Raw genomic sequence first — 24410 nt, forward strand, 5'->3', positions numbered from 1 at the left:
AGCGGTGGACAGATAAAACCTCTATTCTGAATGTATTTGGAGAGCTGGTATGACATGCTGACTATAGCAAAGTTAATAATTATTTAGTATAAACCATGCCATTATCTATAGGGTTGAATTGTCATGTGAAGCTTCACCAATTCAATGCAATAGACAGGGACACACATTTTGCTTTTTGAAAAAGCCTATTCATTCTGGACTGATATTTTACACGTACGAGACAGGAAAAACCTGTTCATTCTGGCCTGGAGTGACCATATATGGACATAAGGTAACATACTTTGTGTTTTTGAAAAACCCTGTTCATTCTGGACTGAGATCACCATATATGGTAATTAAACGGACATTCTGTGGGACAGGAAAAACCTGTTCATTCTGGCCTGGAGTGACCATATATGGACATAAGGTAACATACTTTGTGTTTTTGAAAAACCCTGTTCATTCTGGACTGAGATCACCATATATGGTAATTAAACGGACATTCTGTTTTTGAAAAAGCCTGTTCGTTCTGGACTGAAATGACCATATATGGGCGTGATACACACAAAGCCATTCATTGGAAGCGGTTTTCACCGCTTCAAAAATACACATTAGTCCAACAACCTACACTGATGATATTGCTTTCAAACAAGTCTAGTAAACTGACTAAGAAATTTATGAACATTTTTAATATGCAACACAACTTTATACAATATGTGGTGGGGGTCCCTGCTTCATCTTTCTCTCAGCTAAGGGGTCCTTGGCCTGAAAACGTTGAAGACTCCAGCTGTAGTATGATCAAGTATTAATTTACAAAAAAACACAAAAAAGTTAAAAAATGGAGATAGCAGGTTTCTGCTCGACAGCTACTTAATATGAACATCTGACATTGTAATAACATATAGTATACGAGAGAACAAAAATACAAGTAAAATAAGTCTCCTTTAACAAGACAGGGATCGAATTCCGCCAGTGACTCCCATTTACTGACTCCCTGTAGTGTAAACCATCCATCGTGAATTCACTAAATACAAAGTGGAGTAGACTCGACCCACTTTACTTGAAACAACCTCTAGCCAAGGAATGAGTTATGGCTGAGCCCATAGGCAAGAATACATAAACAAGGCTATCCCCCATTATTGTGTTACAGTGAAGTATGGCTTCACTCTCCGCACGCTGTGAGTGGAGTATTATTCTCAACAACAAGCCGTTGATGTTGAAGCTGTTAAGTCCTCCGGCTGTGCACCCATGTACCCATATATACACTGCAGTAACTGACTGCTTCATATATGCAGTAACTGATTGCTTCAATCATATATACAGTAACTGACTGTTTCTCAGACAGTGGGCCGGGAGCCGTTTGTGGGTCGCGAACACATTTTTATGGGTGACGAGCAACAATCCCTTTGTCTCCTAGATTTTGTTTTTAATTATAATTATTTCAAAACATATTTTTTTTAATCTCCAAAAATGCAAACTCTTTCATGAATTAAAAACAAATTCAATTATTTTTCAAAAGTATTTCATGAATAAATAAATTGAAAATACGAGTTTGTGTCCTAGGTAAACAACTCATTTCTCTTTTGGGTCTCGAGCTAAAAGGTTCCTTCACTGTCTCCCGCTGAATCAGTGGGTCCCAAAGTCGGGTACGGGGACCCTCACGGGTCCTTGAATAGGTTCCACGGGGCCCCCAGGTAAAGTTAACAAAGCATTAGAATCAGTTTAATCACGTCAACCCTGTTCGTACTTTGGCTATTTGTCGAACTTTGGCGAAAGTAGACCATCTGCAAGCTCACCACGGAACACGATGCCGCGCGTCGTGTGCTTGCAGATTTGTCTAATCAAGAAAAAAAATTAACGATTTGGAATTATTTTCTCAGGATTTTCTCCAATCTTCTCTTATGGGGCATCCCTGGGACAAAATCTTTTCTGGTGGCGGACCGCGACCAAATACATATCAATTTGGGTGATCCTCGACGTGAACATTGTTGAGTACCACGGCACAGAAATACCGCTGTCCATTAAACGTCCCCCCCCCCCCCCCGGGTGACGGCTGACCCCTGACCTTCTTGAGGATGAGATAGGAGATGGAGGCGTTGGCATCGATAATGATGGTCGCCACTTTGTCATCCCGGATCTCCTTGAGCAGCGGGGTGGGGTCCAGGTTGTCATCCAGCATCCTGATTGACAGCGTCTCTCTGGAGATGAGGAAGCGACGCACCAGCTCCTCCAATCGCAGCAGACCTGCGGAGCAGGTGGGGAAGAACGGAACTCAAGTTAGGATTCATTTGTGTAAAGATTACACGTAATCAGTAAATATGACGGCCTCACCGTGCCTCACCTCAAGTGAAGGACTCATGTGTACTAAGTGTAACACCTGTGAGGGGGAAAAGATGGGTTTGCACATTTTAACACGTGTCAACAAAGTTGCAACTTGGCTTGGTGTAGTCCCAAAGAGAAGCAGCAACTTGGCTTGGTGTAGTCCCAAAGAGAAGCAGCACTTGCTCAGGGACGGGCAGTGACTCAGGAGTTGGGGGTAAAGAAGATCCTGAGCAAGACACACCTGAGGTTGATGGTTTCCTCTGCCGCCAGTGTGTGTACATGGGTGAATGTAATGCACGTTGTCATTTTTTGGGATAAAGGCGCTATATAAATGCACAATGTACCATTTATTTGTGAATATGAAGGAAATGGGGAAGCAAAAAGCACATGACAAAAATCGGTGCATCATACAAGGTTCCTGGGACACCCTGAGAACATGAAGGACAGAATAGAGGGCCCAGAGACGCAGGGCAAAGCATACAGAGGATGGTATACTAGCAGGGGTGTTTTGGTCAGTACACAGGACACCACAGCGTTCCCACAGTATTTGTGGGCTCGCCTGAAAGGCGAGAACACTATGTTATCCTCATGAACCTAGTTTTTACTGTTAGCTCAGGGGTAGAGAAACCGTCACGGAGGGCTCCCGAAAGGTTCCCAGTTTGATGCCGGGCTCCCCTGGAGTTAGTGTCAAAGACTCCTTGAGCAAGACTCTGAACCACTAGTTGCTCCTGGTGAGCAGGTTGGTGCCTTGCATGGTTTCCTCTGCCATCGGTGTATGAATGTGTGTGTGTGTGAATGGGTGAATGTAATGCACAATCTCTGTAAAGCGTCTTGGATAAAGGCGCTATATAAATGCACGATTTACCATTTACCATTTTACAATACACAATTGGCTACTTTGCATAACAGGTTTACCGTGAGCGCCCTCATACATACCCGTGCATTACCTTTACCGTTCCCACGAAAATAATTCATCCACTACACCTGAAAACAGCACTGTATACTAGAGACAATTCATCCACTACACCAGAAAATAACTACTGTATACTAGAGAAGGGGTCTTCAACAGGGGGTCCGGTACACCTAGGGGGTCCTCAGAGTTACTACAGGGGGTCCTCCAAATCTTTATCTGATTGAAGCTTTTCTTCTCATTTTTTATATTAAACCTGTGTGTGTGAACCCTAGTGTCCTTATTCTAAGAACTTTAGCCAAAAATAGCCGATCTACAAGCTCACAATGCCTCGCAGCTTGTAGATCAGCTATTTTTGGCAAAGAGGTTTGGTCTACAGGGGGGAAAGAGCAGCCTAAGTACATAGTGAAAGGTCAACTTTATTAAGTATTGACGGTTCAAGTGGTTAAATATCTGAAAACACAAATTGACATGAATACACTGATGATTTTGCTGTCAAACGATAAAACTATATGGAATCTATGAAAAGGTTGGGGGGGGTCCCCGCTTCATCTCTCAACTAAGGGGTCCTTGGCCTGAAAACGTTGAAGACCCCTGTACTAGAGACAATTCATCCACTACACCTGAAACCCTCATCCACCTGCTGGAGTGTGCCTTGGCCAACGCCGGTGGAGACCGATTTTAAGTTCCTGAAGCATGGAGGCACACAGTCCGTGCCTTTGGTTGTTCCCAAAAGAAATGAAAGAGTCCCCACGCATCCTAATTGTAATTCTATAGCAAACCCCGTAGGCCCGTAGCTATGTAAATAAGTGGCGGGGCAAGCATCTGGGGGATGAGAGGGAGGAGGAGCAGAGTGAGACCCTACAGCGGTAGAGGGTCTCTCTGCAAGCATGCAGTGCAGTGGGCTAATCACTGAACCAGGCCAAAACTTTAATTAGTTTTTCAAAAAATCAATGTACTTTACAGCTGTTTCAGTACTCTCCTGCTCTCTCTCTCCCCCCCCCCCCCCCCCTCTCTCTCTCTAACTCGTGCACACGCTCCTCTCCTTCTACACTTCCACTCTCTCACTCTTGCGTTCATTTTTGGCTTTCCTCCCATCCTCTGTCTGGCTCTTATGGAAGCTTTCTCTCGCTCCCTTTTCTCAGACACGTAAACACACAAAAGCTTTCTCTCTCTCTCTCTCTCTCTCTGTCTCTGTCTCTCCCTCCCTCTCTCTCTCTCTCTCTCTGTGTCAAACTTACTAATCCAAAATGTACTAATAAGACTACATTACGAACATTACGACTTATGTCAATTAACAGCATTGACTAATGTTCAAATGGTTTAAGATAAGTTCGGGATTGCAGCTTTCAGTGTATCAAAGCAGACTGGTGGTAAACATTGGCTGATGGTTTCAACCTCTGCAAAGGCAGAGGAGATCACAGGAAACAAACACTCCCACTCACTGCGCACACACACACACACACTGACACATCCATGTGAACGTGTGCACGCACACACACACACACACACACTCTGACACTTCCAAGTGAATGCCTGCACGCACCTGCCCACCCACGTCTAACCCCTTTAACCCTGAACTCATCTCAGTCATGTGGAAATTAAAACAAACAAAATAGTAACATAGTAACAGGTAATCGAACTAAGTGATTTAGTAAAATAAACATATATATATATATATATATATATATATATATATATATATATATATATTAAAGATGATCAATCATTTACAGTAAGCTTTTGTATTGATCCCTATTCTCTGGGCATGCCATTGTAGGCAAAATTCTTTAGAAAAGTGAGAAACGCACGCACGCACTCATGAACGCCCTACTTGATCATAATACAGTGTCACACAAAAGCATCAAAAGTAGCACGCGAAGCGACGCATTTCAAGCTTGTGGATCGAGACGGGGACTGTATTGGGCGGTGCACGCACCGGAAGCATTAGTTGGTTGCACGTACACAACGGGGCAACATGTGTCTGTGAGAGGAGCTGCAATAAACAACCTTTGTAGTTAAAGTACGTTGTCAACAGTGAGTTATTATATCGGTCATAACCTGCACACGCTACTTTGGTTTTGGACACCCGACAGAAATTACGTATAGCTTGCTGCTTGGCAGAAATGTGAATTCAAAAATAAGTTTGAAAGATATTTTTTTTAAATTTATCTTCGGCATCGGAAAGGAAAAAGAAATGACAGATGAGAGCTTCCTTTCTCGGCTTTCGGGGAGGTGTAGTTCCAGACTCTGAGATTGCGGAATAGCAGTCAAGTAAAAGTATTGTATGTCAAAATTGTACTTACTGGTGCTTGAGTAAATGTACTTACAGTAGCTACTTCCACCACCACTACAGTACACATCAAGCCCACACAAGCATTCAGCGAATCAGCGTGTGGAACAAGCCTGTTGAGTGGCAGCTAGTACCTATGCTGTAGCCATGGTAACCGGGCTCCATGGCGATAGATAGTGCAAGCCAAGTGGGTCAGAGTCTGTGAGTGTGATAACCTTGTGGAGATCACCTTCAAGCCAAAAATAATACACACAGAACACACACACACACACACACACACACACACACACACACACACACACACACACACACACACACACACACACACACACACACACACACACACACACACACACACACACACACACACACACACACACAAAACACAAATCTCAACATCAGTAATAATAACTGCACCATAGTTTCCTAACGTCTGGTCTGGGACCCCAACAGGGGTCTAAATGGACCCTTACAGGTCTGTATGTGTAACTCTGAGAAATGTCCAAATGGAACCATTTAAGCTTTGGGACTGAAAGCTACACTGTAGAATCCTCAGTGTTCATTTAACCGAAAAGAGCGTGCAAATTGGCTCTCAGCGTCTGGTCTGGGGACCACCAGCGGTCCAAACGGACCCTTACAGCTCATCCGCACTGCATGCGACTCAAGCGATGCGACCCGACGCGAGTGATGAAATCTCATTAAAATACATTTGTTTCAATGAGAACGTCCTGACCTACCGCGAGCAACACAGCGTTGTGCCGCGACGTCGTCCACCCCTCCCATATTCGCAATGTCCATAGAGTTAAATGGCCATGTCCCGCCCCCCAAACACTTTTTATTATGTATTTATTCGATTGGTTCAGGCTAAGTCGCAACGCAATGGCCAACACTACAAATGAGGACAGTTTTTCGCGCGACATCGCCGTCGGAACGCTTGCTCGCTGGCAGTGCGGATGAGCTTTTAAGGGTCTGCAGACTGGGATTCCAGTAGCTGATAGCTCAGTCCTTCTCAACCTCTTCAAGTTCAAGAACCCCCCTATTTGATACTGTATTATGGCCAAGGACCTTTGTTCATCCTGTGGGGGGAAACTCAAGTCGCCAGAGGCAGCACAGCAGTTTAGATTCAGTTACAGGGCAAGAGAAAGTACTGTAGATCAGGGGTTTTCAAAGTTTTTATTTGGAATTTATTTGGACACTTCAAATATATTTATTATCATTTTAAACTTGAAGTACAAACGTATTTTCAGTAAGTTCTAACCAAAATGGCTATTATCTAATGTTTTCCTGGTAACATAATCACTAAAATATCCTCACTGTCGGTCAGAAACCTCGTATCTCCAAGTTTCAAATTGTACGTATTTTGGTAAAGCAAAGCCCTGCTTCATCATACAAGACTGTCACACAAAACTAGTGAAAACAGCCGATCTACAAGCACACAAGGCGTTGTGTGCTTGTAGATCTGCTGTTTTCACTAGTTTAGTACATTTTATAGATGATAAATACAAAACAAACGGTTTTGGACATACAAGGTTTCCACCCGACAACGATGATATGCTATAAATATAAGGTGCTGGGAGTGAAAATTAAAATGTAGGAGTGCCTTGGATTAAAAAAAATATTTATGGGGTGCCCTGAGACAAAGAAGTTTGGGAACCCCTGATGTAGATAGTAGAGTGAAAAGACATCACACGCAAAAGAAACACCATCAATAATGAACAGAACATACAACCTCACTGTACTGTACTGTACTGTACACCCTCAACAGTGCTTCCATAGTGCAGCACAAAAGACACGCAGAGAGAAGGCAGAGTGAGCATGTCAGATAGCGTTAATGAACTGAGGTTACTTCCCAGCAATTAAGTCTATTGAACGAGCCCAATGGAAGCCCGTTCCACAGCATTTGTTTAATCTCCGGGGCGAGGACTCTACGCTGTTATAATCCTCAGTGTTCATTTAACTCTGAGAGACTATGCAACCAAATGGACCTGTAAGGTAGTGGTAGGGAGGGCCCACATGGTGGCGCTAGAAGAGGCCCATGTGCAGGTAGATGTGAAGATTTTAAGTGGCATGTATGCCTATGTGTTGAGGAAATGTGTGTGGCTAATTGCAAAGAAAAGGCATATGGTGTTCATGATGTGTGGGAATGTTTTTGAAAAGGGAGCAACCCAGCAAACTTTAGAAGGCAATCGTTGCCTATCAGGAGGGAATATGGGAAATGGTACAGATGCATGTCGCTGAGATGAGTTGAAGCGAGATAGTGTGTAGCACTTTGTGTGATTTTTAGGCAAGATCTGTAGGAGCAGTGTCCATTAATGTTGTCAGCAAAAAGCAGCCTCATGGTGGCGCTAGAACAGGGGTATTTGAGAAATTAGGGGAGGAGGTTGTGGTTTTCCAGCCAAGGAGTGTGTGTGCAAAGTTTGGCATGGATAGGGGCAATGGTGGCGGAGATAAGAGTAGGGCCAAAAGTGTGACGTGACGTGAGGGACAGACAGACGGAGGGACTGACTGACTGACGGACAGCCGGTGGAGGTTTTTATAGTAACTGTATATAATGCTATATATTTACCTTGCTCACTGTAAGTCACTCTGGAGCGTCTGCTATATGCCTAAAAACGGCAAAGTCCTGTAACATTTCTACTTCGCCAGCAGAGCGTGCAAGTACTGCATTCGACTGTGTATGTAGGTGTCTGTGTGTGTTTAAGCCAGTAGCCCAATCAGCGACCAGCATTTCTGGCAACGTCATCATTAACAGCCAATGAGGGACCAGCATTCCTGGTGATGCCAGTGGTGATGTCAGCAAATAGACAGCATATCTGACATTTTATTTTGCCCTATTCTCTAGAAAACAGCGTTGCGTGCACGGCAACCTACTGTAAGTGTCCATGGGTGGAACCCGGACCAGAGGTTGAGAAACAGCGCTGTAATTCCTCTGAGGAGAGGGCGCCTGCTAGAGGCTCATACATACAGCATACTCTATATACTGTATGTATGGTTTAGCTGATGATCAAGACTGTGAAAGGGACGTTTGATGTCCTTTCAAAGCTCCTCCAGCGACGAGCCCGCAAGGAAGTACAGAACAGCGTATTTCTCCAGGGGGGGGGGGGGGAAACAGCTGAAAAACAAGCGGCTAACAGCCGAGCGGATACTGAAAACACATCTATCACTTGAATCAATTATTCACAATGAGGCTTTGTTTGGTGTGGTTTTCTTAATGCTCAGTTGAAAAGGGCTTAAGACATATCTACCCCCCCCCCCCTTTTTTTTTACCCTCCAGTGATAAAGTGTACGTAGATGCTGGGTGTCCTACTTTTTTTATTTTCCCCATTTCCTCCCGATGTGGAGTGGACTGTCGGGGGCTCAGCACAGTTTGATTCAGAGCAGGGAGTGATTATTATGGGAAGAATGTGTTTGAATGGGTAAAGAGGGTGAGGGCACAGCGGTTTACGACAAACGAGATTCTCTCACTTAGAGTATGGATAACTGTACAGGACAGATCATTGGCAGTATCCAGCTCCAAATCTGAGGACTGTAGGTGATCGGATAGGGTTTTTGTGAGGCTGAAGACGCTTTCCAGCATAATAAAAATCTAACCTCGGTTCGAAGTGAAGCGGTGAATCTTTATTCTATGTGTTCTAGAGCTATGAAATCTGTGTTCTAGATCTATACATTATGTGTTCTAGATCTATACTTTCTATGTGCTTTAGTTCTATATTTTTGCCAGACCCATGAAATGGGTAGGCCTACATAAGCAAATGTCGGTCTGTCCGGTTTTTCTCCATAGATGGTCATGATGATGACATGATGATGACATGAGGGAGGGATAGACCGACAGACAAAGCCTTCATGTCATCACAATGACATGAGGGAGGGACAGACAGCCTAGAGGGTTGGCAGAACCGGGGTCTGGCACAACCAGGTTGACCTGGTCTAGTTAGATTCTATGTGTTCTGAATGAATGAATGATTTTGTCTGGACAGCCAAATTGTCATGTGAAGCTTGACCAATCCTTAATTCTTCATTCTGGACTGGACATGCACGGGACATGCACGGGACAGACAAAGTTATACCTTGGAAGCGGTTCAAAAATATTTGGGAGAATCTACTACAAAAGATTTCATTTCAGCCCACAATGAACAAATATCCACAATTGAGATCCCTGATGTTGGCTTCATTGATTCGCTAAACGTTCCATGATGTATGTTTTGTGTTCTGTTCCCATATAAGTGATCGCACGCACGTTAGAACTGCATTCTTTTACAGAACAAGACTGAGTTGATCCACTTTCATTCAGTGCTGCAGGAGTGTGAAATGTTTCACTGGACCGCTCATCTCAACAAAGCACCATATAGAGCCAGGCGTCATGCTGCCGTTGTCGTGGACAACAAGCTGTACTCCTTTGGAGCGGACGGAAGCATGAATGATAGGAATATGATTGATGTGAACATCTTCAACACAACGTCCTTACGCTGGACCAAGGTGGCCTCAGTGACAACTGGAACAGGAGAACATCACCTTGAGGTTCCCTGCAGGCGCAATAACCACACAGCTGTGTTGATAGAAGAGATCATCTACATCTGGGGAGGAGATTATGATTCCCCAGTGAAGATCTGCAACGTGCTTTATGCATTTAGGATCGACACCCACACATGGTTCAAACCCAGGGTTTCTGGTACAGTTCCAGCGGGGAGGTGCGACCACTCGGCCTGTGTCCTTGGGAAGGTTATGTATGTCCATGGAGGAGACAACCACCAGACGCAATACAATGACATCTACAAGCTGGACACCATCACAATGGCCTGGTCTTTACTTAACACCAGAGGCACACCACCACCTGTTTCATCATATCACTCTGCCACCATAATCGGGAAAAAGATGTTTGTATTTGGGGGCTGTAAGTTCAACAGCCAACATGAGTACAACATCATCAGAGTGTTTGACACAGAGACCAACTACTGGCTGAGCACCCCCTCTGCCCATCTTCTTCCAGAACAACGCTGGGATCATTCATCCTTTGCCCACAATGGAGAGCTGTACATATTTGGTGGCTACCGCCTTGGCTATATCTTGAATGATCTGTGGAGATTCAGTCCAGAAACCTTCTGCTGGAAAAAGTTTGAGCCCAAGGGAACAGGCCCGTCCTCAAGGAGAATGACGTCTTGGATGTGCTGTTGCATGGTGGGAGATCGTATCATTCTCTATGATTATGACCTGTACATCTTAGACTTGAGTCCTAGTCTCAAGACGTTGTGCAAGCTAGCAGTTATTCAGCACAACCTGGGGAAGTCAGAACTCCCACATGACATCAGATGGGAAGTGGCAGCCATGACTAACCAACAGCAAGAGAAACATGTATAGACAAAAAAACTAAAAATACGTGGCCCGTAAGTGGAGGGCTGAGGGCGGACCAATTGAGCCAACATCCTGTCATCCACATTATATTGGGCAGTGCCCCCAGAGGCAGATTCAAAGAAAACAACCGCAGAGTGCGTTGCAGATAACAATAATAACTAGAAATACTGTTCCTACGAAACAGTGTGGGCTCGCTCGTGACTATACTCTGCAGCATGCTAACTGTCATGTGAAGCTCAACCAATACTCCAGCTAACACCACTCCCAGATCCTTTTCCACCAATTGCGCCTCATTGGCTAACGGAACACGATATGCGGTGGAAATAATGACGAAACCATAGTGTTTTCGCCTTTGAACTGTCTGCGGCGGAACTTTTTACATATAAATAATGAGGATAACATAGTTTTCTCGCCTTTCAGGCAAGCCCACAATTACCCGTATCCTCTGTGTTCTTTAATAAGAGGCCTTTTTATCCGATCACCAGAGCATATGAGCGGAGCGGAGCGGAGTGGGGAGCGGAGCGGGCCGTTTTTGACGTGAGCGTGAGCGAGCGACTTTTCAAATGGGTCTGAGCGGCTTTGGAGAGAGGCTTTTACCTTGTGTCAGTTAAGTTATGTAGGCCTATCACCAGCCAGTCAAAGGATACGATTTGAAATGCAAGATGAAAAACACACGCCACAAGTCGCCTCCTTCTCGAATGTGGTGATTAATCAATAACCAACTGGATTTAATATTGCCTGTCTTATTAAAAAAAAATCGAACCTCTGTTCGAAGTGGAGCTGTGTGTGTGTGTGTGTGTGTGTGTGTGTGTGTGTGTGTGTGTGTGTGTGTGTGTGTGTGTGTGTGTGTGTGTGTGTGTGTGTGTGTGTGTGTGTGTATTGCAGTTGATGCTCAGGGCAGGCTAGACTCAACAGCACCTCTCTGGTCACCCAGGGTACTCAGGCTACACCAGAGGCTACATACAGACAGACAGACACTGAGCGGTGGTTTACCCACCTCATAGATCATGTGTACCGATTTTTGTGACATTTGAAGAAAATATGTAGGAAAAGGAGCAAAAACTGTGTTTTGGAGAAAATTCAAGATGGCGGAAAATCTATCCTGGCGCAAATGGGCGTGGCCTACCCTAACCCAAGGAATCCAGGGAAAAAATAATTTTAATTTTCCGATCTACGGTTCAAGAGTTACGGGGCAAAACGTAAAGTGGGCCGTTATAGCGCCACCATGAGGCCGAGTGATGTAATTATTTTTCGATTCATTCTTAAAATCATTATGAACCTCCTCTCCAAGTCTTGAAACTGTAGCCCCTATGGTTTGCGAGAGAAAAATAATTGAATGTGAGTTTTTGCGATTCCCATTATAAGTCAATGGGGAAAATTAATTCACTAATAAATTAATATCAATTAAACTATAGAACCTTTCTCTTAGCAAGTTACTAGCACACGATTCCCGAGTAAGCCGGTCGATTTGACATATGGCGCGAGTGTGTGCTGCAAAAACTGTGGGAGGAGTAGCGTGCCAAACTTTAGGCTACATACAGACACGGACGGACGGACGGCCACACACACGGCCACGTATAGGGAGCTTGTGTTCCACACAGCTCCAAAAATACAATGCTTTAGATGTAACATTGAAGGCAGCTCTACATCAAAGGCTCAACAGCAGGCATTTGTATTGGGAACACTTGTGACAAAGCAAAGGAGTAAGTGTTTCGGACATGGTAGCAAAATACTTTTTTTATTTTGGCTGCTGAGCGGAGCGTGGAGCGAGCGCGGAGCGACAAATGCGCAAATCAAGGTGAGCGGCGGAGCGGCGTGGAGCGGAGCGGCCCGGCGGCCGACCAGAGTGACGAGCGAGCGGGACAAGAGCCCTCTGGAGTGCGGAACGGCTTTCGTTCCCGCTCCACTCCGCTCACATGCTCTGCCGATCACATACATGGGAAAACAGAACGCGATCGGATAAAAAGGCTTCTTATCAAAGAACACAGAGGATACAGGTAATTATAGAATGCCTTACCGTATTTAGACAGGTGTGAGACTTTATCAAGCACTTTGTGAAATCTGAATGTTGGTGTAGTTGTAGGGGCTAAATAAGTCGCTCTGCCCGAACCCATATAAACACGGGAACATGACGGTCAGGGCTTGGTCTATACGACCATGCGTGAGCTACGATGGGCTAAAATCGCTTCTGGAAACTCGGCCAGTATTTCTAGTTAGTGTGGTTGCCCTGCCCAACAGGGCAACCAACACATTATGGTCCTGGGGTAACTTTATCTATTACTAGGGTAACTTTCTGGAAACTTTATTGATTACTAGGGTAACTTTTCTGTTGCCATTGGAAATGGCAGGGATAGGGAATCAATTGGTCGAGCTTCACATGACAGTTAGCTTACTGTAGAATATAGTCAGCAACCGTCAGCAACCACACTCGCAATTTCCAATTGCATCTTTCTAGTTGTAGGTTATTATAGGATGTTGGGCCTGACGTCAGAGAAACCACATCATGCATAATGCTAAGTTGACTCGAGTTCCTTCAGGATATCAAACCATGGCACCTGCTTCAGCCTACTGTCTACAAGCTCACAGCGCCACACTGTGAGCTTGTAGAGCGAATATTTGTAATGACAATTACCTTGCTATTGTAAGTCACTCTGGAGACACTCTGGTGTCTGCTAAATGCTTAAACTGTAAATTGTAACTCAAATATTTGCTTCTGGGGGGTCCCTGGAACAACAGCATTTTGAGATGGGGGTCTGTGGCCAAACACATGTCATTTTGAGGGTCCTTGACATGAAGAAGTTTGAGAACCACTGATTTAGAAGACATTTATAGAATTGGGTCAAACATATTCAAAGACTTGCACAGATTTCTAAAATAGCAGATCTACAAGCTGGAACATTTTTCGCCATAGTTTTAGTCGACAAAATCAACCGTAGCCTAATATGCATATGAAGCTGGGGGTCCTCGGGAGCACAGAGGTGGGGTCCTGTGCTGGGCCAGCAATGTTCAGAAATCGCCAATCAGGATGGAATATGAAAATCACACCCGTGTGAAGTGGAGCTGTGTGTGTGTGTGTGTGTGTGTGTGTGTGTGTGTGTGTGTGTGTGTGTGTGTGTGTTTTGTGTGTGTGTGTGTGTGTGTGTGTGTGTGTGTGTGTGTGTGTGTGGATCATGTTTACCGATTTTTGTGACATTTGAAGAAAATATGTAGGAAAAGGAGCAAAAAGTGTGTTTTGGAGAAAATTCAAGATGGCGGAAAATCTATCATGGCGCAAATGGGCGTGGCCTATATGGGGAGATGCGTCATGACCCAAGGAATCCAGAGCATATGAGCGGAGCGGAGCGGAGTGGGGAGCGGAGCGGGCCGTTTTTGACGTGAGCGTGAGCGAGCGACTTTTCAAATGGGTCTGAGCGGCTTTGGAGAGAGGCTTTTACCTTGTGTCAGTTAAGTTATGTAGGCCTATCACCAGCCAGTCAAAGGATACGATTTGAAATGCAAGATGAAAAACACACGCCACAAGTCGCCTCCTTCTCGAATGTGGTGATTAATCAATAACCAACTGGATTTAATATTGCCTGTCTTATTAAAAAAAAATCGAACCTCTGTTCGAAGTGGAGCTGTGTGTGTGTGTGTGTGTGTGTGTGTGTGTGTGTGTGTGTGTGTGTGTGTGTGTGTGTGTGTGTGTGTGTGTGTGTGTGTGTGTATTGCAGTTGATGCTCAGGGCAGGCTAGACTCAACAGCACCTCTCTGGTCACCCAGGGTACTCAGGCTACACCAGAGGCTACATACAGACAGACAGACACTGAGCGGTGGTTTACCCACCTCATAGATCATGTGTACCGATTTTTGTGACATTTGAAGAAAATATGTAGGAAAAGGAGCAAAAACTGTGTTTTGGAGAAAATTCAAGATGGCGGAAAATCTATCCTGGCGCAAATGGGCGTGGCCTACCCTAACCCAAGGAATCCAGGGAAAAAATAATTTTAATTTTCCGATCTACGGTTCAAGAGTTACGGGGCAAAACGTAAAGTGGGCCGTTATAGCGCCACCATGAGGCCGAGTGATGTAATTATTTTTCGATTCATTCTTAAAATCATTATGAACCTCCTCTCCAAGTCTTGAAACTGTAGCCCCTATGGTTTGCGAGAGAAAAATAATTGAATGTGAGTTTTTGCGATTCCCATTATAAGTCAATGGGGAAAATTAATTCACTAATAAATTAATATCAATTAAACTATAGAACCTTTCTCTTAGCAAGTTACTAGCACACGATTCCCGAGTAAGCCGGTCGATTTGACATATGGCGCGAGTGTGTGCTGCAAAAACTGTGGGAGGAGTAGCGTGCCAAACTTTAGGCTACATACAGACACGGACGGACGGACGGCCACACACACGGCCACGTATAGGGAGCTTGTGTTCCACACAGCTCCAAAAATACAATGCTTTAGATGTAACATTGAAGGCAGCTCTACATCAAAGGCTCAACAGCAGGCATTTGTATTGGGAACACTTGTGACAAAGCAAAGGAGTAAGTGTTTCGGACATGGTAGCAAAATACTTTTTTTATTTTGGCTGCTGAGCGGAGCGTGGAGCGAGCGCGGAGCGACAAATGCGCAAATCAAGGTGAGCGGCGGAGCGGCGGAGCGGCGTGGAGCGGAGCGGCCCGGCGGCCGACCAGAGTGACGAGCGAGCGGGACAAGAGCCCTCTGGAGTGCGGAACGGCTTTCGTTCCCGCTCCACTCCGCTCACATGCTCTGCCGATCACATACATGGGAAAACAGAACGCGATCGGATAAAAAGGCTTCTTATCAAAGAACACAGAGGATACAGGTAATTATAGAATGCCTTACCGTATTTAGACAGGTGTGAGACTTTATCAAGCACTTTGTGAAATCTGAATGTTGGTGTAGTTGTAGGGGCTAAATAAGTCGCTCTGCCCGAACCCATATAAACACGGGAACATGACGGTCAGGGCTTGGTCTATACGACCATGCGTGAGCTACGATGGGCTAAAATCGCTTCTGGAAACTCGGCCAGTATTTCTAGTTAGTGTGGTTGCCCTGCCCAACAGGGCAACCAACACATTATGGTCCTGGGGTAACTTTATCTATTACTAGGGTAACTTTCTGGAAACTTTATTGATTACTAGGGTAACTTTTCTGTTGCCATTGGAAATGGCAGGGATAGGGAATCAATTGGTCGAGCTTCACATGACAGTTAGCTTACTGTAGAATATAGTCAGCAACCGTCAGCAACCACACTCGCAATTTCCAATTGCATCTTTCTAGTTGTAGGTTATTATAGGATGTTGGGCCTGACGTCAGAGAAACCACATCATGCATAATGCTAAGTTGACTCGAGTTCCTTCAGGATATCAAACCATGGCACCTGCTTCAGCCTACTGTCTACAAGCTCACAGCGCCACACTGTGAGCTTGTAGAGCGAATATTTGTAATGACAATTACCTTGCTATTGTAAGTCACTCTGGAGACACTCTGGTGTCTGCTAAATGCTTAAACTGTAAATTGTAACTCAAATATTTGCTTCTGGGGGGTCCCTGGAACAACAGCATTTTGAGATGGGGGTCTGTGGCCAAACACATGTCATTTTGAGGGTCCTTGACATGAAGAAGTTTGAGAACCACTGATTTAGAAGACATTTATAGAATTGGGTCAAACATATTCAAAGACTTGCACAGATTTCTAAAATAGCAGATCTACAAGCTGGAACATTTTTCGCCATAGTTTTAGTCGACAAAATCAACCGTAGCCTAATATGCATATGAAGCTGGGGGTCCTCGGGAGCACAGAGGTGGGGTCCTGTGCTGGGCCAGCAATGTTCAGAAATCGCCAATCAGGATGGAATATGAAAATCACACCCGTGTGAAGTGGAGCTGTGTGTGTGTGTGTGTGTGTGTGTGTGTGTGTGTGTGTGTGTGTGTGTGTGTGTGTGTGTTTTGTGTGTGTGTGTGTGTGTGTGTGTGTGTGTGTGTGTGTGTGTGTGTGTGGATCATGTTTACCGATTTTTGTGACATTTGAAGAAAATATGTAGGAAAAGGAGCAAAAAGTGTGTTTTGGAGAAAATTCAAGATGGCGGAAAATCTATCATGGCGCAAATGGGCGTGGCCTATATGGGGAGATGCGTCATGACCCAAGGAATCCAGGGAAAAAAGATTTTTAATTTTCCGACCTACGGTTCAAGAGTTACAGGCCAAAACGTAAAGTGGGGTGTTATGGCGCCACCATGCAGCCAAATGACACAATTATTTTTTATTTAATCCTTGAAATCATTATGAACCTCCTCTCCAAGTCTTGAAACTCTAGCCCCTATGGTTTGCGAGAGACAAATAATTGAATGTGAGTTTTTGCGATTCCCATTATAAGTAAATGGGGAAAATTAATTCACTAATAAATTAATATCAATTAAACTATTGAACCTTTCTCTTAGCAAGTTACTAGCCCACGATTCCCGAGTAAGCCGGTCGATTTGACATATGGCGCGAGTGTGTGGTGGCAAAACTGTGGGACTAGTAGCGTGCCGAAGTTTAGGAAGTTCAGGCTACATACACACAGACAGACCCACACAGCCACGTATAGGGAGCCTGTGTTTCACACAGCTCCAAAAATCAGACGGATCTGTCTTGATCCCTATATAGAGATAATTTGTACCGATTTGAGTGATGTTTGTGCGTAAAAAAAAAGAAAAAAAAAAGAAAAACATGTTTTGTAAAACATTTGCCTCCTGGTGGCACTATTATAGGGCACTGTAAAAGGATGGCATTTGTTCTTGAACGTAATGCGAATGTGCGTGTAAAATTCCACCGCAACCGGTCATGATTTGATGTTTTTTTTTTTTTTCAAAACTAGGCCACTCCGGCAAATTTTAGATGTCAATCAAGATGGAATATGAAAAATGTAACAGGCCCGTCTGGACTATAGAGATAATGTATTCCGATTTGCGAGACGTTTGGATAAACAAAGGAGTAATATCACAAAATGTTTTACGTAAGTCCCCCTCCTGATGGCGCTATAGAAGACAGATGTGACAAATGCAGGTCAAAGGTTTTTACTTGGCCACTAGGGAGTATGCATACACAGTTTTACACATATTGGTGCAGTTATAGGTGGAATCAGTAATCGGCCTGGTATATAGCGCCACCATGAGACTGATTTGAAAAATTGCAAGTGCCATTTCCTCCTGCCAGATTAGCTGATCACGGACGGACAGACACACGGATGGACGTACGGCGTGCAACACATACTTCAGCCTCTCAGCCTGGCGGGGGGAAAAAATATATAATTTAATATAATATAATTTAATATAATATAATATATATTTATATAATTAATAGTAATATTATTTTTGGAAAATGAAAAATCAAATAAAAAAAATGAGTAATAAAAAGAAACGGCCTCCTCGCGTATTAGAAGGACAATATCAGTCACCAGAACAAAGGACAGGTGTTTTTCGCTTAATCTATCACGGTTAAAATGGAGTCTGACGTTACGATGGGTTTGTATAGGAAGGGGGTGTGCTCTGTTTTTAAGACTTGCAATGGAACATTAGACCTAAGATACAACAAATATACAGTATAGATAGAATGCTGAAAATCATGATAATGTCGCATCCCTTTAAGATGACTCATGATTTCAATAGCGACACCAAAATATTATACCAGCACAGACATGACTCATGAAGCTCAACTGGGAATTTGTATTTATGTGCTGATGCATCTTTGACCATCACCAAGTACAGTAATTTGTGGGCCGGGTGCACGACGTGTTATGTACTGTAGCCATATCCTGAAAATGGAAAATAGCAGTGTATTAATCAAAACAGTTTATTTTATTACACCCTTAAGAGGACTCGACTATCAGCAATTTGATGCTCTTTTGCCATGAAACTGAAGTCTGTAACTTGACAATGTTGTTACAGACTGTACTTCAATTAAGCCACCAGGGCAGGTACTCAGTTCTGCTGATTTATGCCCGACTGAGTACCCTTATTATTTATAATTACGTACCACCACTTACAGTACTGGTGACTCAAGGTACGCAAGTACGCTATCCCTTCCCCAGCGCTTTCAAGGCTGCCTGCGGCCACCTTGACCGAGTAAATCCCACAAATTATGGATTTAATGTGGAGCAAACGGTCACCTGAGTTTCAAAGTTGCGTACAGTGATTAACAGCTAGGATGCGAGGCCAAAACCTTCACTACAGAAGAAGAGGGCAGCCAGGGGTGTCGCACCAAATTCTGGGCCCTGGGTGCTTTAACTATTGAAAAACAGCAGATATACAAGCTCACAGCGCGGCACTGAGTGCCGCGCTGCGAGCTTGTAGGTCTGCTATTTTTGAAAAATTGTGAAAACTTGTGCAAGTCTTTGAATATTTCAAATCCTTCTGAGGTTTTTTGAAAAACCATGTTTCTATGTCAGTGGTGCTCAAACCTTTTCACGTGATGGACCCTCAAAATTATATGTAGGCCTATTTGGCTACAGACCCCCATCTCAAAATATTTAGTTCCAGGGACCCCCCCAGAAGCCAAATTTGAGTTAGAAATGTTCGCTTAAAATATACATATATTCAAAGATTTGCACACATTTTCACGACTTTTCAAAAATAGCAGATCTACAAGCTCGCAGCGCGGCACTCGGTGCCACGCTGTGAGCTTGTATATCTGCTAATTTTCAATAGCAAAAGTATAAAATAATTCCAGACGTCTCCACCTTGGACCCTAGTAACTCAGTCCCACTTCCTCCCCCCCTTGTGACGTCCCTGTCCACATTCAGCCACATTCATTACACGAGCGTTATTATAATTTATAATATTATGATATTTCATCTTAAACTGCTGTGGTTCCCAACCTTTTCTGGATCAGGGCCTCCTTGAAAACATTACTAACAACTTCTCCAAAGTGAGTATAACACCCACAATACTAGAGGGAGAGACAACGATCTGTGACACATTTATAGAACAAACATGGGAAAGTCCTCATTCTACTACTGCCACCAAAATGTGGAATGACCTGACACCATCCCTTTAAAAAATTGGGTTAGTGTCTGGCTTCTTTCAAAACAGCCCTGAAAATCCATCTATCAGGAGACCACAAGGGGAGGTAAACTTGTTTTTCCCATACAAAAAAGAGGTGAAATTCACTGCCGTTTCACCCCCTCCTTTGTTGCAACCGCTGGGTCGCAAGTTACCATGAAAACCTCCACCGGCTGTCTGTCTGTCTGTCTGTCTGTCCCTCTGTCTGTCCGTCACGTCACGTCACGTCACGTCACGTCACGTCACGTCACACTTTTGGCCCTACTCTTAACTCTGGCACTGTTGCCCCTATCCATGCCAAACTTTGCACACATACTCCTTGGCTGGCAAACCACAACCTCTGCCCCTGATTTCTCAGAGGACCCTCTTCTAGCGCCACCATGAGGTTGCTTTTTGCAGACCACAAGAAACCTTGTATGTCCAAAACTTACCTTGTTATTATTTTAAAAACTATTTAAAATAATGAAAATAGCACACAACGCTTGTAGATCTGCTATTTTCACTACTTTTGTGTGACACTTTTGCACGATGAAACTTGGAGAAACAGGATTTCTGCCTGACAGTGACGACACACATTCGTGTTTAGCTCTACGCCTGATATCAGCAGCAAACAATGTTACTATACCCATCATGTTTTGTGTGTTGTGACCAAATACTACAACCGCAGTTTCAGTGTTCGGAGCACGAACACATGCACAGACGAAAACTAATCTCGGGGCCAACAAAGTTGCATCTATTTTTTGACCTATCCTGCCCGCATGCTGAAATGACTTTGACACCGCTGCGTATAGAGAGACTATAATAGCCATCAACAATTAACTGAAACGCACATCAACAGCATGACGTGTCCTTTTAGGAGCTTAGCTTGCAGAATGGTGAAGTGTAAAATGTGCTGTGCTTTATAAACACAAGCTGAGAAACAACAGCTATTAACCATATCCGACACCCATAATGTACGCTCTCCACACTGAGGTGTCCTCAGGGCGAGTCAGACGCATACGTACAGTACAGTACAGTACAGTACAGTACAGTACAGTACAGTACAGTACGCTATTATGGAATCCAGAGGAGATGCAAGGGAAAGGAGTGCTTGTTTTCGGTGATGACAACAGAAGCGGGCCATCTCAGGCGACCTTGAGCCACGTGAGACACTGCCGAGCGAGCGGCAGCAAGCGAGTTGCCGTGTCGAGCGTTGCAACGGTCATATGAGCCGACTCAGCGCGGTCCAAGAGAAATAGCGGAGCGCTCCCGACCTCCGGTTCAGCCAATCACAAGCCGTGGCTTCTAATTTATTCACCCCCTTATCCTACAGTGCAATGTAATTATCGTTGCTGCAGGGTGAAAATCTTGTACTGTACAGTATGTACAAAAAAAGTAACTTTTCACAAATGGAAAAAATTAAGTTATACTATATAAATACTTTTCATGGGTTCAATATTTATAAAACCCATATACACGCGTGACCACTTTTTACATTCACAAAAAATCTAGTGTGACGCGTTGGGAGCTTGTAGATCAGCTGTGTTTGCTACTTTTGAGTGACACTCTTGTATAACGAACTGGGCATTAAATTCTGGAAAAGTGGAGATACCAGGTTTCTAGCCGACAGCAACATGCAGGTCCCACACACACCTTGCAGCAGGTACTATAGCTGCTGCTCATACGCTTTTCATAGACGGTGGAGACAATTATGTTTATCCCTGCTTCTGGTAAGACTGAATTCATAAAAAAGAAAAGAAAACAACGCATCGCCATGCAACGCGTTGTGAGCTACAGTACTTTATAGAGCCCTGGAGGTGTGGGACACCCAGTGAGAGTGTACTGTACTGTAGGTAAACCATGTTAAAACTCTTGACCTAGAAAAACACTTCACAGTTCCCAGACGTTTTTGCCTTTAAAAAAAGTATGCTTTCAGGCACTAAGGATCTTTGCAGGAGAGAAATAGTTGTGTTTCTCAACTCTGAAGGCGTGTTCAAATCTGAATAGTTCGAGCGGCGCGAGTGGCCAAATGCACATCAACCTGGGGGGTGGTCCATGAAATGAAAAGGGTTGAGTATCACTGACTAAACTAAGAGCTCCTAACACAGCCTGTGTGATGGGCAGGGGAGGCACAGCTACGAGAGGCAGAGACAGAAATTGGGCGTACCGGTATATGAGTAATAGGAAGAGGCTGTGGCGGAGAGAGAGAGAGAGAGAGAGAGAGAGAGAGAGAGAGAGAGAGAGAGAGAGAGAGAGAGACGGAGCCATGGGGGTGAACTCTGACCAGCCGAGCTAACTTTCAAAGGCAGACTGTTAGAAGCGAGTGCCTAACAGCACAGCACACTCATATCCGCCCAGACAGACACCATGTGCCAGTGAGTCACCAGGCCCTCCCACAGAAGCCTCTTTCAGACGCACATGCAGGCACACACATACCGGTACATACACGCGCACATACACACTGACACACACACAAACACAGACACACATGCACATGCACACACACAGACACACACGCACGCACACACGCACGCACGCACGCACGCACGCACGCACGCACGCACACAAGTGTACAATCCTAGTGAGGACACAGTGATGTTGCTAGGTTTTCAATGTAATGGGTCCCGACTCCCGGGACCCACAGCTGGTCATTCAAATGGGTCCCAGAATTATTTTATGGGTCCCGCAACGACACACGCAATATGTATCAACGGTGAAAAGATAAAATAGTGGCAAATAGCTACTTGTATGTAGTTGATAAAGGACAGAAGCATGGATTTACAAGACAATCTCAATCATCTCATCAATAATGCCAGAACGCACAGCTGTGGAGACTCCACCACACGCAGCTCAGCTGGTGCAGTGAAATGACTGATAGCAGGATGGATAGAGTTGTATACGTACTGGGGATGCAGTGATGCTTACTGTAGTTTAATACGTCCTTTATTTAAAAGTATGCGGCAGGGACGCAGGATGCAGGGCTAGTAGCATCACTGAGGACATCAACATTTTAAGGGCGGCAATTTTAGTAATGCCATCTTTTAGTTGGTTTTCTTTTTGCCACTATTTTATCCTATTGCCCTAAAGCAGGCAATAATAGCCAAACTACAAGCTCACAACGCGTCAGAGCGTGACACGTTGTGTGCTGTTTTTGGTACGTGAAACACCGGCATGGAAGAAACAACTTAGTATAAACCATCTTGTAGATCTGCTATTTTTGAAAAGTCGTGAAAATGCGTGCAAATCTTTGAATATATGTATTTTTAAGCGAACATTTGTAACTCAAATTTTGCTTGCGGGGGGGGGGGGGGGGGGGGGGGGGGGTCCCTGGAACTAAATATTTTGAGATGGGGGATTTTGAGATGGGACTTTCACGATTAAAAAAAATAGCAGATCTACAAGCTTGCATATGTTAGTTAGTTAAAGCACAAAACAACGCGTAATAATGCGTTCCCAGTCTAAATGGGTTAAACCCCCTCCCCTATGAAGAACATTCATGGGGGTCCCGCAGTCAATCCTTGAACCCAGGGCCCAGAATTTGATGTGACACCCCTGTGTGTGTGTGGGTGTGTGTGGGTGTGTGTGTGTGTGTGTGTGTGTGTGTGTGTGTGTGTGTGTGTGTGTGTGTGTGTGTGTGTGTGTGTGTGTGTGTGTGTGTGTGTGTGCGCGTGTACTCACACTCTGCCTTGGCACACACCAGGCTGGCAGACGGGTAGCTAAAGGAGCGTAAGATGGCTCCGACGGCCAGACTCAGGTCCTCGTTGCTAGGGTACAGAGTCACTGAGGCAAAGCGCAGGTACGGCAAGCGAGGAGTCTCCTCTGGACCGATCTTCACATGAGGGATCTGAGGAGGGAGGGAGGAGAGGAGAGGAGAGGAGAGGAGAGGAGAGGAGAGGAGAGGAGAGGAGAGGAGAGGAGAGGAGAGGAGGTACATTTTATTTTATTCAACATTCTGTAGCACTTCTCACAGAGAGGGCTCACAGAGTGTTTTACATAAGCCACTTTATCATTATGAACACTGGGAATGGGGCGGGGGGACATTGTTGTCCGGCGTTGGCTGTTCACACATACATCACGCGCAACAGGAGAATGTCCATTTCAGATGCGTTAGCCCTCAAATACCTGGAACACATACAGTTTTAACTGTTGAAAAATAGCAGATATACAAGCTCACAGCGCGCTGCGAGCTTTTTTTTTTTTTTTAAGATTTGTTTTTTGGGCCTTTATTTGATAGGATAGTAGACTGACAGGAAATGGGGAGAGAGATGGGGAATGACATGTGGCAAAGGTCGTCCGGATCGGGATTCGAACCGGCGACGCCAGCAGGCATCATAGCCTAGTATGTGGTATGCGCCTTGACCACCAGGCCAGTGGGCTAGGGTCTTGAATTTCGTCTTTGAATATCTTTGACACAGTCTTTTGACCCGACTTCTAAATCCTTCCTCTAAATCAGTGGTTCTCAGACTTTTTCATGTCAAGGACCCCCAAAATTACATTTACTTGGCTGCAGACCCCCCCCCCCATCTCAAA

The 24410-nt window shown here is 44.6% G+C and overlaps 1 protein-coding gene across 1 annotated transcript in view; it reads right to left on the reverse strand.

Annotated features, from left to right (window-relative positions):
* The window catches only part of grik5 (glutamate receptor, ionotropic, kainate 5), a gene marked incomplete at its 3' end in the record, with an annotated part of 126643 nt that overhangs the window by 66999 nt on the left and 35234 nt on the right, over positions 1-24410 (reverse strand). Inside the window, 2 exon segments of the mRNA XM_080748588.1 lie at positions 2045-2223; positions 23559-23724. Of these exon segments, the coding sequence (XP_080604714.1) occupies positions 2045-2223; positions 23559-23724 (345 nt within the window).

The sequence above is a fragment of the Nannobrachium achirus genome (genome assembly GCF_963921795.1).
Source record: "Nannobrachium achirus genome assembly, chromosome: 2".
Lineage (NCBI taxonomy): Eukaryota > Metazoa > Chordata > Actinopteri > Myctophiformes > Myctophidae > Nannobrachium > Nannobrachium achirus.